At 44.5% G+C, this 17830-nt stretch overlaps 2 protein-coding genes across 2 annotated transcripts in view; one reads left to right on the plus strand and one right to left on the minus strand.

The window, feature by feature from the left end:
- LOC310871407 (vasoactive intestinal polypeptide receptor-like) overlaps positions 1-7945 on the plus strand; it is a gene marked incomplete at its 3' end in the record, with an annotated part of 36958 nt that extends 29013 nt beyond the window's left edge. The window contains exons 8-13 of the mRNA XM_083782899.1: positions 3756-3816; positions 4651-4723; positions 4815-4906; positions 5149-5278; positions 7476-7517; positions 7754-7945. Of these exons, the coding sequence (XP_083639025.1) occupies positions 3756-3816; positions 4651-4723; positions 4815-4906; positions 5149-5278; positions 7476-7517; positions 7754-7945 (590 nt within the window). The remainder of the gene's footprint in view (positions 1-3755; positions 3817-4650; positions 4724-4814; positions 4907-5148; positions 5279-7475; positions 7518-7753) is intronic.
- Positions 7946-13635: 5690 nt separating this feature from the next.
- LOC310871402 (calcium-binding protein 39-like) lies at positions 13636-14673 on the minus strand (the record flags this gene model as incomplete). Its single annotated transcript, XM_083782893.1, has 1 exon — positions 13636-14673. One exon carries the CDS (start codon positions 14671-14673, stop codon positions 13636-13638), a length of 1038 nt encoding a protein of 345 aa, XP_083639019.1.
- Positions 14674-17830: the final 3157 nt, after the last annotated feature.

Here is a 17830-nt window from a genome sequence, read left to right on the forward strand (position 1 = left end):
CAAACTCTGGGACAACGCTCCACACGGGACAACGCTCCACACGTATCCCAAACTCTGGGACAACGCTCCACATGGGACAACGCTCCACACGTATCCCAAACTCTGGGACAACGCTCCAGAAGGGACAACGCTCCACACGGGACAACGCTCCACACGTATCCCAAACTCTGGCACAACGCTCCACACGGGACAACGCTCCACACGTATCCCAAACTCTGGGACAACGCTCCAGATGGGACAACGCTCCACACGGGACAACGCTCCACACGTATCCCAAACTCTGGGACAACGCTCCAGACGGGACAACGCTCCACACAGGACAACGCTCCACACGTATCCCAAACTCTGGGACAACGCTCCACACGTATCCCAAACTCTGGGACATCGCTCCACACGGGACAACGCTCCACACGTATCCCAAACTCTGGGACAACGCTCCACACGGGACAACGCTCCACACGTATCCCAAACTCTGGGACAACGCTCCAGATGGGACAACGCTCCACACGGGACAACGCTCCACACGTATCCCAAACTCTGGGACAACGCTCCAGATGGGACAACGCTCCACACGGGACAACGCTCCACACGTATCCCAAACTCTGGGACAACGCTCCAGATGGGACAACGCTCCACACGGGACAACGCTCCACACGTATCCCAAACTCTGGGACAACGCTCCACATGGGACAACGCTCCACACGTATCCCAAACTCTGGGACAACGCTCCAGATGGGACAACGCTCCACACGGGACAACGCTCCACACGTATCCCAAACTCTGGGACAACGCTCCAGATGGGACAACGCTCCACACGTATCCCAAACTCTGGGACAACGCTCCAGATGGGACAACGCTCCACACGGGACAACGCTCCACACGTATCCCAAACTCTGGGACAACGCTCCAGATGGGACAACGCTCCACACGGGACAACGCTCCACACGTATCCCAAACTCTGGGACAACGCTCCACACGGGACAACGCTCCACACGTATCCCAAACTCTGGGACAACGCTCCACATGGGACAACGCTCCACACGTATCCCAAACTCTGGGACAACGCTCCAGAAGGGACAACGCTCCACACGGGACAACGCTCCACACGTATCCCAAACTCTGGCACAACGCTCCACACGGGACAACGCTCCACACGTATCCCAAACTCTGGGACAACGCTCCAGATGGGACAACGCTCCACACGGGACAACGCTCCACACGTATCCCAAACTCTGGGACAACGCTCCAGACGGGACAACGCTCCACACGGGACAACGCTCCACACGTATCCCAAACTCTGGGACAACGCTCCAAACGTATCCCAAACTCTGGGACAACGCTCCAGACGGGACAACGCTCCACACGTATCCCAAACTCTGGGACAACGCTCCAGACGGGACAACGCTCCACACGTATCCCAAACTCTGGGACAACGCTCCAGATGGGACAACGCTCCAGACGGGACAACGCTCCACACGTATCCCAAACTCTGGGACAACGCTCCAGACGGGACAACGCTCCACACGTATCCCAAACTCTGGGACAACGCTCCAGACGGGACAACGCTCCACACGGGACAACGCTCCACACGTATCCCAAACTCTGGGATAACGCTCCAGACGGGACAACGCTCCACACGTATCCCAAACTCTGGGACAACGCTCCACACGGGACAACGCTCCACACGTATCCCAAACTCTGGGACAACGCTCCACACGTATCCCAAACTCTGGGACAACGCTCCACACGTATCCCAAACTCTGGGACAACGCTCCACATGGGACAACGCTCCACACGTATCCCAAACTCTGGGACAACGCTCCAGATGGGACAACGCTCCACATGGGACAACGCTCCACACGTATCCCAAACTCTGGGACAACGCTCCAGATGGGACAACGCTCCACATGGGACAACGCTCCACACGTATCCCAAACTCTGGGACAACGCTCCAGATGGGACAACGCTCCACATGGGACAACGCTCCACACGTATCCCAAACTCTGGGACAACGCTCCAGATGGGACAACGCTCCACATGGGACAACGCTCCACACGTATCCCAAACTCTGGGACAACACTCCAGATGGGACAACGCTCCACATGGGACAACGCTCCACACGTATCCCAAACTCTGGGACAACGCTCCACACGGGACAACGCTCCACATGGGACAACGCTCCACACGTATCCCAAACTCTGGGACAACGCTCCACACGGGACAACGCTCCACACGTATCTAACTCTTCTCCCTTCTGGCTCCAGAACTATGGAATGCACATCCCATTGCAATCAGAACTGCAGATTCACTCCCAATCTTCCACCGCAGTCTGAAAACGCACCTCTGCAGACTCCATCTCTAGTACTTGCCCTAGCCTCGACCTCCTACAGGCATATGCATACTGTAGGCTCAACTTATATAAATTAAATATCACTTTTGGCACTCCATAGTGTATAGATTTCCTTAGATTGATATTCCACGGTTATGTTCTTCACTCCCAATCTTCCGCCGCAGTCTGAAAACGCACCTCTTGAGACTCAATCTTGCCGTAGTACTTGCCCTAGCCTCGACCTCCTACAGGTGTATGCATAGGCTCAACTTCTGTAACTTAAATAGCACTTTATGTAGACATGGCACTCTATAGTGTATAGTTCTCCTTAGATAGATATTCCACTGTACTTCCAATGTATGAAGCAGAGCATAGCTCTGGGTGCTGCAATGATGTGATGATGATGTGATGATGCAATCACTTTGCATTATCGTTTCTGTTCCTCACTGGGGAAAAAAGGTTTTTGAAGCTTTTAGCTGTCAAAAGCTATTACATAACTTATCAACCAATTGAACCCCTATAGCATCGCCATTCTGGGTCCAACATTCAGCAAAAATAGCCGATCTAAACGCTCACAATGTTGCGAGCTTAGTAGGTCGGCTATTTTTCCACGGAAGATATTGAGTGTAGCGCGAAAACAGGAGAAGGCCTAGTACAGAGCCATGGGGGACTCCGCTCAACTACCCAAGCATGCCGTAGAGCAGGCTTTCCCAAACGGTGGTGCGTGGATGACCTGCAGGGGGTGCGTGACATGAAAAGGGTAATGGCGGACGGTTTATAGTGTTATTTAGCACAAACGTCAGAATCCGGTAAAACAGCGTTTTTGTATAGAGCTGCTTGACTCGAGACGGGAGAGCAGCAGCCCTCTCTCTTTCTCTCTCTGCACGGCCAAATAAGTTTGGGAACGCCTGCCGTAGAGTTTATAAGTGGTTAAACTATGTACTCGTAATTTATGATACGCATGTAAAAAATAAAAAGTGCAGAAAGGCTTGATAAAATGCTGTTTGTGTCTGAAGTCAGTTTCGGCCTGACCTGAAACAGAAATGTAAAGTTTGTGAGCTAGTGACATCTGTTCCCACAAAATTATGAACAAATAAAACAAATTAACCCATTTAGACCTGAGGACGATTCTACAAATGCCTTTTAAATCCAGACAGTTTTCTGAAAACCCCATGTTTCTATGTCAGTGGTACTCAACTTAAGTCCTAAAGGTTGGCAAACTGGATCCTTTGTATTTTAGCCCCCCAAATATGGACATGTTATATATGCTTTGCAAATTGAGTCTTTATCTTTGTTTTAAGAGCTTGGACAGAATTGATAACCTACATATACAGTATATACAATGTATTGGGTTTCTTCAGCATTCCATCGTTATTATCTTTTTAAATATTTCTAATCAAGCTTTGGTTGTTTTTCTTGTTCACAGGGGCTCCATCCATGTTTATCACAGCATGGGTGATAACCAAGGCATATATGAATGATCCTGGGTGAGTTTGAACATGAAATAGTTAAAATGATTCCTCATTAAAGAATTCAAATGTCTTCCACCGTCGTGTAGGTAGTTAGCTTAGTAAAGTTGGGTTGCCAAATTGCCAATTTATTTTGGGGGGTTACATAGTACACATAGTGCATAAATAAACTTTCCTTAATGATTATATCTGGTTTCAGTATTCATTTATGATATATTTTCTCTATTATTAAGGTTATTCTTTTTTTGCAGTCGGTTTGTATTGGGGGTGGGGAGGGGAGGGGGGCGGGTGGGGTCGCGAGACATGGCCAAAGCATTTCCGGGGGTCCCCAGGGGGTCCCCAGCCAAAATCGTTGAGAACCCCTGAAATAGTACAAAACAATACAAGACATCAATGACAGAAGACACGTGTTTACTTGTCAGAAACCATTAGTCACTTTGAACCTAGCCTGAGCTAACGTGTTAGGTTTCTGGTCTAGAGGGGCGGGTCGCGGCTGAGATTTGCGCACGCCCTGATTGGATCTCATCGATCTGTCCGTCACCCCCGGCCCCTCCTCTCCCCCCTAGTGCAGCGCTACGTCACATCATTTGGAGCGACGCCCACCCGGAAGGGTTGACTCCCACTTTTAGACCAGAGCGGCCAATGCGTTCCTCCAGGCTTTCAATTTTTGCACCAACAAAAATGAAAGCCTGGTACCGAGGCTACTTTGAACCTGGCATCCCTATTTTGGGCATTATAGGAGAAATATCAAGTTTTAGCTGAAATGATGGCTCTGTTTTCTGGGTTAGTGGTGTGATAACGAAACACGATTGAAAGTGTGATTAAACAGTCGCTGTCTGTGTCTTCCAACAGATGCTGGGACACCATTGATGTCGATGACAACCGGTGGTGGATCATAAAAACGCCCATTTTAATGACCATACTTGTGAGTCACATCTTCGGCCGCCTGTGTTGTGTTAATAATAATAATAATAATGTTGAGAACGTCATGACTCAGTCTTCTATTGTCTCCGCAGGTCAACTTCTTCCTCCTCATTTGTATAATCCGCATCCTCCGACAGAAGATAAACTGTCCTGACATCGGAAGAAAGGAATCCAATCAGTACTCGTACGTTTTCAAAACCAAAGATGTCAGAGCCAACTTTGGGTTTTTATTATGCAATAAATGGTTCAAGGTCATATCTTATCCGGTTTACGTGCACCGTATAGCAAATTGCTTTGGCTGCTATTATGTTGCTGTTGAGTAGAGATATGCAGAGAATTGCTTCCACTCTGCTTTTGACTAGGATGTGAGATAGAAATAGAACACGTCTGAATATCTTCTCATTAAGTTTCTCTGTTTACTTGCAGGAGGCTGGCCAAGTCAACCCTGCTGTTGATACCTCTCTTTGGGATGAATTACATTATCTTTGCCTTCATCCCCGACCATATTCACCCCCAAGTGAGAATGGTCTTCGATCTTATTCTTGGATCTTTTCAGGTAAATGATGCTCCATAGGCATTTCAAAACACATACAGTGCACGATCATAGGTAGTCAGATTAAACATTTAAAATAATCTCTAAGGCCTCATTCACACGTACCAAACACCAAGCAATGTTTGTTCGTTTTTTTTGGGCCACCACAATGCTTTTCCAATGGGAGTCACATGGTTTGATCAAACATTTGTGTTTGATTGCTGATTGCTCCCCCCTCATCAAACAAAAATGTTTGGTCAAACCATGTGACTCCCATTGAAAATGAATTGGAGCAGCAATCAAACAAGACAGCGCACACGGACAGAACATTTGTTGTGTACAGTAGGTGTGTACGAAGCCCAAGTGTTCAGTAACAGGGGTCTCCCTGTCGCTCTTTACTCATAAACAGAAAATACATGGGTCGACAATCGACACATTGGCCGACCCGGTAAATTCACCTCGCCCTCCCTTGAATTGTGGGAGAGCAAATCTACTTTCCTTTTTATAAAAGATGGTTCAGTGTGCCGTATATATGCCCTAAGGTTCAAGGTTGTGCTTCACTGTTTCATCTTGGGTGCAGGTACAGTACACTAGACTAGAGTAAAGGCTCATACATAGTCTGGATTTACGGTGGTGGGGTGACCACCGAACTACAACATGACGTCACAAGCCGCGGTGAAGAGCAAACCACCGCCACCGCTCCAGCCCTGCTCTCTGTTTTTACTCACCACCGCTCAACGTTATTTCAGATCCGGTGGTCAGCTCACCACCGGAGCGGTGGTCACCTCACCACCGAAAATCCAGACTATGAATAGGCCTTAAAACGTATCGCAGGTACATTAGAGTAAAACGTATCTTTGTTCGGCTTCCTTCAGGCAATGCAGCAGCATAGGTAATAATAATAAAACCGTAAAAAGATCCCCAAGGAGACGAGAAAGGAAGGAATGAAGCACATTTCATTTTAGCATTCAAAGAATTTGAATTTATCATGGCTGCCACTTAGATATTTCCAGGTGGTTTCATTCCCTCAGTTGGGAACCTTCCTAAAAAAAGGCCTTATTTGGATGCACCCTAAATCTCAAACAGTAGCGGTAACTACAGTAATCTCATGTAACAGTAGCAGGCTTCAGAATGCCAGTGTCTCTAATCAAGGGAATTCTATGTCCTTTGTCTTTTGTGGGGTGGGACATTTGGTATATATATTTTTTTTAATTGGCCTAAACTATTGTCTATATACTGTACATACATTCGTGAATTCACTTGGCTGTCGGTATTGAGCAATCTTTTTATAGGGGTTTATATGTGACTATACCATTGACATTTTTTTATTATTCTTTATTTACCCAGGGAAGTAGCTGAGCACAGGTGCTCATTTTCAGCAACACCCTGCACATAGAAACACACAGACAGCCACACACACACACACACACACACACACACACACACACACACACACACACACACACACACACACACACACACACACACACATTAAAACCTGGGAGCTGACCAGTACAACTACAACCACAGTCTTATACTGTTGGCCACTAACTAGCTACAGGGGGAGCAGTTGGGGGTCATCCTGTGTGACATGTGCTATTTTGTGTTTTAGCAACAGTAAAAGAAAAGTGAATCAGAAACATCATGTGAAGCCACCGTTTGTTTGCCTTAGTTTGGGAGGAGTACCTGTGAACGTAGTGTGAGGTGGACTGGATGATGACCTGTTAGATTAGCTCGGCGAATGGTTTTATTAGTGTGTGTGACTGAATCTGTATGTTTGAATTAGACAGTACGGCTCTCAGTGAGCCACTGAGCATGGAATCCAATGTAAACACCGGACACCAAACTCAAGTGTGCGAGGCACATATATTTGAAGCTAAATTGAAGTCCCCTCGTATAAGTGCATGTTCTCTAGAAATGGAAAAATATTTTTTAATTTACAACTGTTCTTAACTGACCGGATTATCCCTTGGGGGACGCTTTCCCCGGTCGTCGACTCTAAAATGGCTGAACTTGTGTCTGTCTGAATTTGGGTATCATTATAACATCATTATATTCAACAAAACTATTCAGAGTATTTCCCCAGCTGAACTATCGTGCTCAGTGTGGCAGTAATTTTCAAAGTCAAAGTTGTCACTGCAGGGATTTCACTTGTGCAATTACTGTATCTCTCTCTCTCTCTCTCTCTTTCGCTCTCTCTCTCTCTCTCTCTCTGGTTTAGGGTTTTGTTGTTGCCGTCCTGTACTGTTTTCTTAATGGAGAGGTAAGGCAGCACACACACACACACACACACACACACACACACACACACACACACACACACACAGGTGTGCATACAAACATGATTACAAAACACACTGATTAGAAGCTCAATAAATCTCCCCTTAGTGTCCTCCCACTGCACTACGCAGTTTACTAATGTTTGTCCGCCTACTTCAATCTTGTTTGATTTTAAGCCCCCGTCCGTCCGTCCGTCTCATCTCTCTCACACCCACGCAGGTGCAGGGAGAGATTAGGCGTAAGTGGCGCAGGTGGATGCTACAGAGGTTCCTGATTGCGGACACTAAATATCAACAGCCTATCGGCAGCAACGGTAACAACTTCAGCACCCAGATCACCATGTTGAGTAAATCCAGCCCGACGACACGCCGGGCGTCCTCCGTCTGCGGGGAGCACCTATCCGCCATTTGAAAGGGAGCCCCGGATAACGCAGCCAATTAGTGTTCAGGCGGATATTCAGCTATAGCTGGAACAATCATACTTACTACCATGTCTCTGTAAAGGTTGAAATGACAGTTGTTATTTATCCGTGTGTGCTGACTGAGCGTTGGAACTGTTATATAGGTCGTGTATGTTTCCATTTTTTATCGCGGTCAACACAGTGCTTCAGACCGTGTGAGATGTTTCATTACCTTCCATGCATTAAGGCTTTGGATTGGATAACATTCCTAGTCCTCCTGCTTGCAGCGCATACGTTCCATGCAATGCAGTCACCGACACTGACCTCTAGTGGTGACATGGGTCTGAGTCCAGGAGATCATGAGTCATGATGACATGATGTTCTGATGTCATTCCCTCTCATTTGTACATCAACAACCATCTAATCAAGTAAAAAACACAAACACGAGAGAGCTGGTCATTGAGAAAAGACTTTTACAATTGACAAATGTAGGCATTTTAGCAGACGTTCTTAATCCAGAGCCATTTACAGTAAGCAAGAACAACACATGGCAATACATCAAATGCATAAAAAAAGACATGACAAACCTGTAATTCAGGAGAGTCATTACTGGTTAAAACCCTCCACAGAGAGAGAGCTCTTCCAGCATGGCCTCAGACAATTTTATTGGCACAAGAGGTAATATAACTCTTGGTCAACATTTTCCACCTGATGCCAAGCAGCGAATCGAGTGCTTAGGCCGAGAGCGGCATCCTATTGAACCAATATGTTTATTACAAGGGTGTGTTGCACAGCCGCTCAAACCACTTAACCTAATGAGCCTACACAGTATGTTGCTGTATATCTTAGGGGACCGATGGAAAGGAAAGGATATCAATGAAACACGCTAGGCTGAGCAAAACATACTCATGTCGCTCAATGCACTTAGCTGTTTCTGACAGCCATTTACTTCGGAGCATACATTCCACTGAATTACTGCCATATTATAGCATTCCAAAGAGGAGACGACTAAAAAAAAATCTCCCGCTTGTGAAATTTATCTCTTGGACAACAGATGCTTTTAGTTTTGTCTGAGTGCTTAGTTTGGTCAGCAGTCACTCATTTTAAGTGTCGCCTAAACTTATCAGACCAGATGTGTTCAATTATCAGTCCAAAAGCACCGCATTTTTGTTCTAGAGACCGTGACGTACCATGTTGTATCTGTGATCAGCTTCAATTAATTTTTCAGCACGTCTTTATTAATATATATATATATATATATAAGTCACTGCAGTGTACTAATGAAAACATACATACGTTGATGGATGTTGCAGTGGCTCTATCTCTGTTTAATGTTGTTTTTAAAAAGCTGACATATTATACCTGGAGCAACCAGCTAGAATACAGAAGACTGTATAAGAACAAGGCATTTCAGTGTTTATATTATTTGCCGACCAAATTTCATGTTGCAGAAGATTTTTACCGTACTAGTTGTATGTGGAAGTGCGAGCATGATCGGTAAACGTACCTCAGACTTAAATGTCTCAGTTCTTGTACATAAGGTGAAATACTATATGTATGATTGTATGTACACACATGTGAAGAGCAGGTTTATGCTGTGTTATATTGTGATGATTTACAGTTCTCAGGTGTTGACTGGAAATTTATGTTTACAGTGTCAGATGTCCTGTTCCTCCCTCCCCCACTCCCTCATGGTATTGCTCCTTGTTTGTTGTATTATGAATTTTGTGCATAATGTATGTACAGAAAATGTTAGTGAACACAACATCAAATGAATATTGTCTTGTGGATTAGCCGGTGTAGCCTGTGCTTCTTAATCAGTTAAAATTGAAAGGCTATTCATTTCACCTCCGGTGTTTGTCTCCTGTAATTTGAAAGGATTACAGTAGTTCCTCTTTTGACAGTTTAGCTTTTTTGGCCTTTCTGCGGTCTTCTTAATCTTGGCATCACTGTTCAGCCACTTATTTCCAAATATTTCCCAAGTTACATATATTTTTCTAGCCCATTCAGGACGGGAACCACTTTTGGCGTTTTAAACATTATGTCATACTTATAGCTATTTTTAGGGCAAATATCTATCTATATAGAATATTCTGCTCAGCCCTTATAGGCCCGCCTCAGGCCGTGAAAATACGCTTGCGTAACCGGCCCTCGACTTCTCTGCATGTCCAAAATAAACGCACGCCTCTCATTGAAAATGAACTATACTAGGCGTGTCCGTTGCTCCTCGTCTGAAAAGGCAGAGCGAGAGAGAGAGAGAGAGAGAGAGGGACGGACGGACGCTGTGTGTGGGACTCCTGTTTTGTTGTTGGTAACTTGTGGTGTTGTGGAGCATTTTCTATATTATTATTAATATTAAATTTTATTTTTTTCGAATCAGCTCCCATTGGCATGGCATTCATTGAGTTGAGTTAGTGACAGCTGACTCACCATGTGGGCTAATATCCAGTTGTGTCATGCTAGTACCACAGTACCACAGTGTGGTACCAAAAATAATTGACATGCATGCGCAGGTACGGTACGGTGCACACGTACGCGCTAGAACGCGGCCCCCTAGATGCAAGAACGCTGTACCCAAATCACCCATTGGTTACTTGTACAGGTTTACTGGTGGTGAGCGAGCCTACCCTAGATTCACGACGTATCAAGTACCCAAATCAAATGTGACCAAATTTGACTGAGGGTCTGCCATTGGATTTCTTTAGGGAATTTTCGTTTTTTCATGTCATATGAAAGCAGCTTCAAATTAACATATTGGTTGTTCAGTTTGATCCACCAGTTTTGGAGATATGGCTTATAGAGTAATGTCTTGCAGAGAAACAGCGAGTTGAGAAAACAGGCTTGAAAGGTTCACTTCTGTGGTCTCTAACATTACACCTAGCTACATGTTTAAGCATTTATTTCATATTTACATTTCAGCTCTGACACTTATTTCAGACATGCATGCATACTACATGCTAGTATGTGAAGAGTCTGCCTGTGCTATTAACTCACTTTGAAAAAAAAGTTTTTCTACTGAAAAAAAAAAAAGCTGGAATTTGCACGATGGCAGGCTCTCAGTCAAATCTGGTCACAAATGGCTACTTTGCATAACAGGTTTAACTGTTTACAGAGCGGTTTGTAAACCCCTCTTACAAAGCCATGTCACAGAAGGTGCACTGGATCAAATATTTGACACGACTAAATAATGTGAAGTATGCAAATTACTTGTGTGATTTACTTACAGTAAATTATATCAAGAGTTTAACCGTGCTGTATCTGTTAAGATGTATAATAATGTATTGTGATAGTTTGCAACGCATTTGTATTAAACGACAATTTGAAGAATTTTGGAATTGAAAGGATGGTATTGTTTTCTGCTAAGTAACTGCTCTAGCATGCTTTAACATGATTGAATTGCTTTCAAGCATTTAGCTAAATAAAAGCTCTCATCGAGATTTACGTAAAACACTGCCCGTCTTGCATGTCCTCCGAGATGCAAGGCTACTCCGTGGTGGGAAATAATACAAGTAGCCTACAAGAGAATGGCAACACGCGACAGTAATTTGTAACTTACATTTTTGTAGAAGAGGCAAACTAATATTGTTTGTGCCGTTTGCTTTGATTGAATAATTGATTGAACACGTAGGCCTATGTACTATGATTTGATTTGGCTGTGTTCTAAATTAAAGTGTTAGTGTTGATTATCGTGTATTAATCTAAACTAACACTAAACTAATACTATTATGCTTGAATGGGTGAAAATACTATTATGCTTGAATGGGTGAATGTAATGCACAATCTATATGCAAAGCACCTTGGATAAAGGCGCTATATAAATGCACCGTTTACCATAAGAAACATGCTGGAGCAGGCCAAGGAGATGTTGTAGTGTAGATTAGAACCTTGTAGAAAAGGCCTTTTGTGTAAAACTGCTTTGTCTTGTTTTATTTGTCTATTCAATTAAAATCACACTTTCGTCACAAAGATGACATCTGATTATGTCAACAACATGATGTCCAATCATTTGACCACATTCTGTGCTCAAACAGACAGATAGTCAGATACACAAAGCGGTGCATTGGAGCAGGCACCCATCGAAAATACATGATTAGTTGTTGCTACAGGAAATATACGACCCATGCCCTCCAAAGGGAAGTATCATTAAAATAGCACTCAGGATGTTATAGCTTAGATTGGGGTCTGAGAGATTAAAACAATGTATCAAATAGGGGTATGTGGCCTATTGCATATCAAACTGGGGGTCCTCGAAATTAAAAAGGTTGAGAATCAGGACAGCAAGCAGAAGTGTCACTTTGCCAGGTCCTTATCGACAGGAGTCTCTGTCTCCCTGGTCTGTGTGTAACATTGCCTGATGCTCACACACACCGTGTCCACTGTGTGGTCATCCTTGATGATGCACATTTGTACTGCAACTAGCTGTGGACATGCGACCCCTCCTGCATGGAAGAAGGTGGTGTCACCGAAGCTTTGCAGCAAATGGACTGGGCCATGTACTGTTCTGGTGTCTGGAGAAGCTTGTAGGGAGTGTATAAGTAAAGATGGGGGTGCCATAGTTTCGTATGCGTCTATGGAGTTAACATTACTCTAATAGACCCCCGGGTGTGGTTATAATATTCAAATATTCCCTGTGTATATTTTTGTTTTCTTCCTCAAACCTGAAAGCCTGAGTCAAAAGGCCCAATCGAAATACGTACACCGCTTTAGTGACACGCTAAAGTCATCCCCCCCCCTTTATATCATACAACAGCAGCTGGGGGGCGAGGCTTCAGTTCAGGTGGGTGGTGCTAAGGCGAAAACCAGGTATACGTAATGAAATGGTCGGTGTGGCCACAAAAAGTCGCCGAAGTCCTGACGTCACTCGCTCATCCCCTGGTTCCCGGAGGTTTCGCCATGGAGAATAACATTGGGTCATCTTAAAATCGTCTCATATAAGAATTGTGGTCCAAAAATAAACAAACTGTCTCTGCGATATTGTCGGGAAGGCGTCTCGTTTACGAGTCACTCATTTGATACAGTCTGTTTCTAGCTAAAATGCAACTAATTCGGCAGCAGTAATATTATTGGCGTTTTCTCGCAGTCAGTTGATTCTTCATATCCATACGAGTGGAACCACTGGGACGAATTGTTTGTTTTTCAAAAACAGTTCTTATATGAGGCGATCTAAGATCCCCCTATGGGGATTACAATACAAACTAAAAAACACACAAACCGGTGGACTTAAGGCCCTCTAGCGATATTGGAGTCAGACTTTGATCTGATAGAGCATCAAAGTCTGACTCCAATATCGCTAGATAGAGTCTATCATAATACCTGATGATCAAAATCTAAACCTAAAACTAAAAACAACAACCTAGAAACACTGCATTGTATGCTTCCGCCCACAGTTTACATCTATAGATACTGTATATAAATCAAGGAATCTCTGTGGTTAAAAAACGTGCCCATAGATGGAGATCCCTGAACCTCTGATTTACAGACCTCCCTCTCCTACAAAACAAAAAGCTAAACAATAAATCAATGTCCACTGAGGAGCAGGGGAGCTGACGAATAGATATGGTCATGTTTGTCTTTGTCGCCTAAAGGGTCTTCCTATTTGTTCAGAAATCAATGCCCCTAAGCAGCAGAACTTTGCTGAAGGGTCCAAGCAGTCTTGTATCCTGACGATAATCCAGATGAATGGGGTTCTTTTTGCCCACCTTCAGGCAGCCTCCTGGGGAGCAGGCCTCTTCAGGTCCCTGATCTGTTTGACCAGGTACATCTTCTCTTCATTGAACTGTTCGTCCTCCGTCCTGTCGTTCTGGAACTTACTGAGGAATTCGATGAGTTTGGTCTGGTTCTTCAGCAGAATGTCCAGGATGGGCTGTGTCTTGTTGGAGTTGGCCACAAACACCTTAAAAACATGGAACGTCTCAAACTGAATGTTACGGCTTTCGTCTCGCAGTAGGTTCATCATTAGCTTCAGATTCTCTGGCTGGCTGATGTATTTTGTCATGATGGTGAAGTTATGCCCGTTGAGAAGAAGCTCTTCCAGTAACTGGAGGGATTTCCTTTTGGTCACATAATTCTCAGAGTGGAGTAACTTCCCATATTCACTAAAGAACTTGTCGTAGTGCTGCTCCAGGAACTCTGTGCTCAGTAGCTTGTGTCTCGTGAGCAAGAGCTTAAAAGTGTTAAACGCTTCGGAGGCAGTGACGACTGTAGATGTCTCGATGTACCTGAAGAGGTCATAGAACCGCTCTGACCACAGGACGATCTGGGCCAGCGGGGCGTGACCGATGCACTCTCTCAACATGATGCCACAGTTTAGGGCAATCAGTTCCGGAAACTCGTACCCCTTGAGCAACATGAAGAGGATGTCCGGTCGGGTGGACAGGTACTCCACCGTGGGCATCCGAGTGCCGATGCGACGCCCCAGGACGTGGACGAAGATCTGAGCGACGTCCTTTTTCCTCTCAAAGACGATGAGCTGCAGGTTGGCTATGAGGGTGCTGAGCAGGCCACTGGCGTAGAGCTCCTGAGCAAGCTGGGCCACCACCGCCGCGGCTCGGGGCTCGCTGTCGACTGTGCCGTAGAGGATCTCCTTCATGGACACCAGGCTCTTCGACACCTCCTTCGTGGCCTTCTCCACCTTCTTGTCGGAGATGTCGTCGTGCCTCTCCAACACCATCATGCTGTCCTTCAGGTTCCTGACGATGTCCACCGGTGACTTCTGGGACTTGTAGAAGGGGAAATGCATGGTGTGTTACCGGGGTCGGGTGATCTTAGTATAGTGCACACACTATAATAGACCGTGAATGTATAATTCAAAAAACTATCCTAATTCTCTATCTAACGAATAGTCGGAGAGGAGTGCTGGCACGTTCATTTATAGCTCCAAACATTCCCATATTTGATTGGACAGAGCATTTGCTTACGTCACAGTGATAGTAACATCTAGACAACTATAGGCTACCACAAGCAAAAACGGCCTCTTTGATGACTAATTAAGGCTCTGTTCCATTTAGTGTACAGTGGTTCTCAAAGACTTTTGAGGGGTGCTAGCCCCTCCTATATATAGCTTTTGTCCCCATACGTCTCATAATTGCCATTGACAATGAAAGGAGAAACTATAGGTCAAATGTCCGCCAATATGACGTAAATTTAACATAAATTCAGTTGTTCATGAGATGATTAATGATGATGTATAATGATAAGAGCGCCCCTCACTTCACACGGGTCAGAGTTTTAATCTGATGACGTGACATGAAGAAAATAAGAAATACATGAAGAGGTACAGGCAGGGAAAACAGGGTCCCTGTGACATCATGTGGGTCAATACATAATCATCATCATACTGTACCTGTGAAAGAAATGCAAATGCAACTCCTTTCCATGCCGGAAGGCAGCATTCAGGAGAATTGCTTTTTTTCCCGAAGTCTCCTGAACTTGAACACAGCATTTTTGCGTTGAACAAATTTGTTTAGAAATCCATGTCGTTGCACCGCATCTCCACTAGCTAAAGAGTGCTGCATGGGTTGTTTCCCCCGAAAATAGTTGTGAGTTTGTAGATCTGCTATTTTTGTCCAAAAGTGCCCTCTTTCTGCCTCTCTAACACTCTCTGCACGTCCCTGCTTGTATGACTCAACGCTTGAAATTGTCGGCGCAACCACACTTGCACTTTCCCAGAATTGCACGTTTCTAGTTATTATTTGAGGGGCGCTAGCCAGCAGGGAGAAAGAAAATCAATTACCAACAACTTGTCCGTCTGCCGGGACAAGGGTTGGACAGCATGGCTAATGACAGTGGAAGTGGGATGTCGAGGATTCCCAGCTCAGTGCAATCCGATGTCAAAGGTCGGGCTGAGAGGTCACTTGAGGAAAACAACAGTTTGTAGGAGAAGCAGCAGAGAGAGCCTCCTATTGGCTCTGGCATAAATGAGAGGACAATATAGCTGCAAGCCTGGAGGAGAGGGGCAGTGATTTGGCCAATCACTGCTGACCCGCAAACCCGAGTGTTGTGGTTCAGAGTCTAAACACTCTTAAGAAGGTTGGGGACCCCCCCTCCAAACTGCAATTAATGTATCTTTCAGACCCCCCCCCCCCTCCCCTCCCCTCCCACCTACCCATGCAAACACAGTAGTACTGAGTTTGTAAGGCATTTGTGGGTCAAGAAAGTACCTGTTGAGATTTTAGCACAATGGTTTACACATAGTCTACCCTGCCTGGAGTATTTTACATATAGTCTACCCTGCCTGGAGTATTTTACATATAGTCTACCCTGCCTGGAGTATTTTACATATAGTCTACCCTGCCTGGAGTATTTTACATATAGTCTACCCTGCCTGGAGTATTTTACATATAGTCTACCCTGCCTGGAGTATTTCCAAGATATTTGTTTGCATGTAAACATTTGTTGGAGGGGACGGATAGGCGGAGAGGCCCACATATTTGAGCATTGACCTAAAGGGCCCCACTGGCCCTTTATGTAATCTGGTCATGACGAGTGAACGTAGTCAAGTGTTTCTTTATATAAGATTGTCAGTTGTTGTTTTTAAAATGGCAGATTGATTGCAAAGTGTTTTAGAACAACGGGACATAAAGTTAGACACAAAAATAAAGCGAGCAAACAACACATTTATGTTTCTCTGCGTGCGTGCGTGTGTGCGCGTGCGTGCGTGCGAGAGAGAGAGGATTACTGATTACTTTCCCATCCTTTTTGTGGCCAGTGTGATGATGTTATGCACAAAGATAGCTCTGATCCATAGCCCTAAATGCCCTTACTGCCGTAGGGCTATGGATCAGAGTTAAGAGGACAGTCCCTAGCTGGCTGCTCCTGACCAACACTCAAAGATTTAATGTGGAGCAATGAAAATGTATGTTTTGGCTCCCCCTAGGGTTATATTAAAGTACTGGCCATACTGACAGGTTGTTTTCAGCTAAAGTGTTGGTAGCCTTTAGTTTATGGTGTGCTATTTTCATATGGCATATTCTTTCCACATATCGTTGCTGTTTGGAGGAAACCTCATAACTTTTTAGATTTTTGGCACAAATCAGTGCTGTTGAACACCCTTTACGTCTGTGTGTTGTTTAGAAAAAATTGAACCAATGGAAAGTAGTAAAAAGTGCTTTGGACAAAACCTCTTAACTCCATTGGACCCTCAAACTGTCTGCTAAAGCAACTAACTCCACCACCTCTCCCCCTCTCATGGAAGTAATTGACAATATATAAACTCACAACACCAACTTTGATGAGGCTGTATTGCTTTGTTTTTAAAATATATGGTTTTCTTCATTTCCTGCAAAAATTATATTTTTTCATTTCCTGAAAAATTTATATTTTTCATTTGCTGAAAAATGAACATTTTGGAGTTATGAGGTTTCCTCCCGACAGCAGAGATGTATAATTTCATAGCACATGACTGGAGCTGGAGCACTAATACAAAGTCATCTGGACTATGCATGCACCTCATGGTAGGCTCTAGTAGCCTACCACAAAGGCGTTAAAAGTAAAACTTATATGGAAGCATGAGTTCAAGTCCGTTGCTCTCCCCATGTCCCCTATGTATGGGGACTAGGTTGGCGGAGGGTGTGAAGAGCCCAGGATCACATTAGATGATTGACACAGGGGTGAAAATGTGTTACAAAAACTTATTTTGCAATCTGTTAATAACATAATCAATCAATCAATTCCAATAGATAGCACACAAGCAGTCAGAATCCCTGTGTGAAGCTCCTCATTTGTATGTGGCTCCAACCGCAACAGCAAACAGTAATTGAACAGTAATTGAACAGCAAACAGTAATTGAACAGCAAACAGTAATTGAACAGTAATTGAACAGCAAACAGTAATTGAACAGCAAACAGTAATTGAACAGTAATTGAACAGCAAACAGTAATTGCACATCAACACTGAAA

Source organism: Protomyctophum parallelum (genome assembly GCF_964188405.1).
Source record: "Protomyctophum parallelum genome assembly, chromosome: 14".
NCBI lineage: Eukaryota > Metazoa > Chordata > Actinopteri > Myctophiformes > Myctophidae > Protomyctophum > Protomyctophum parallelum.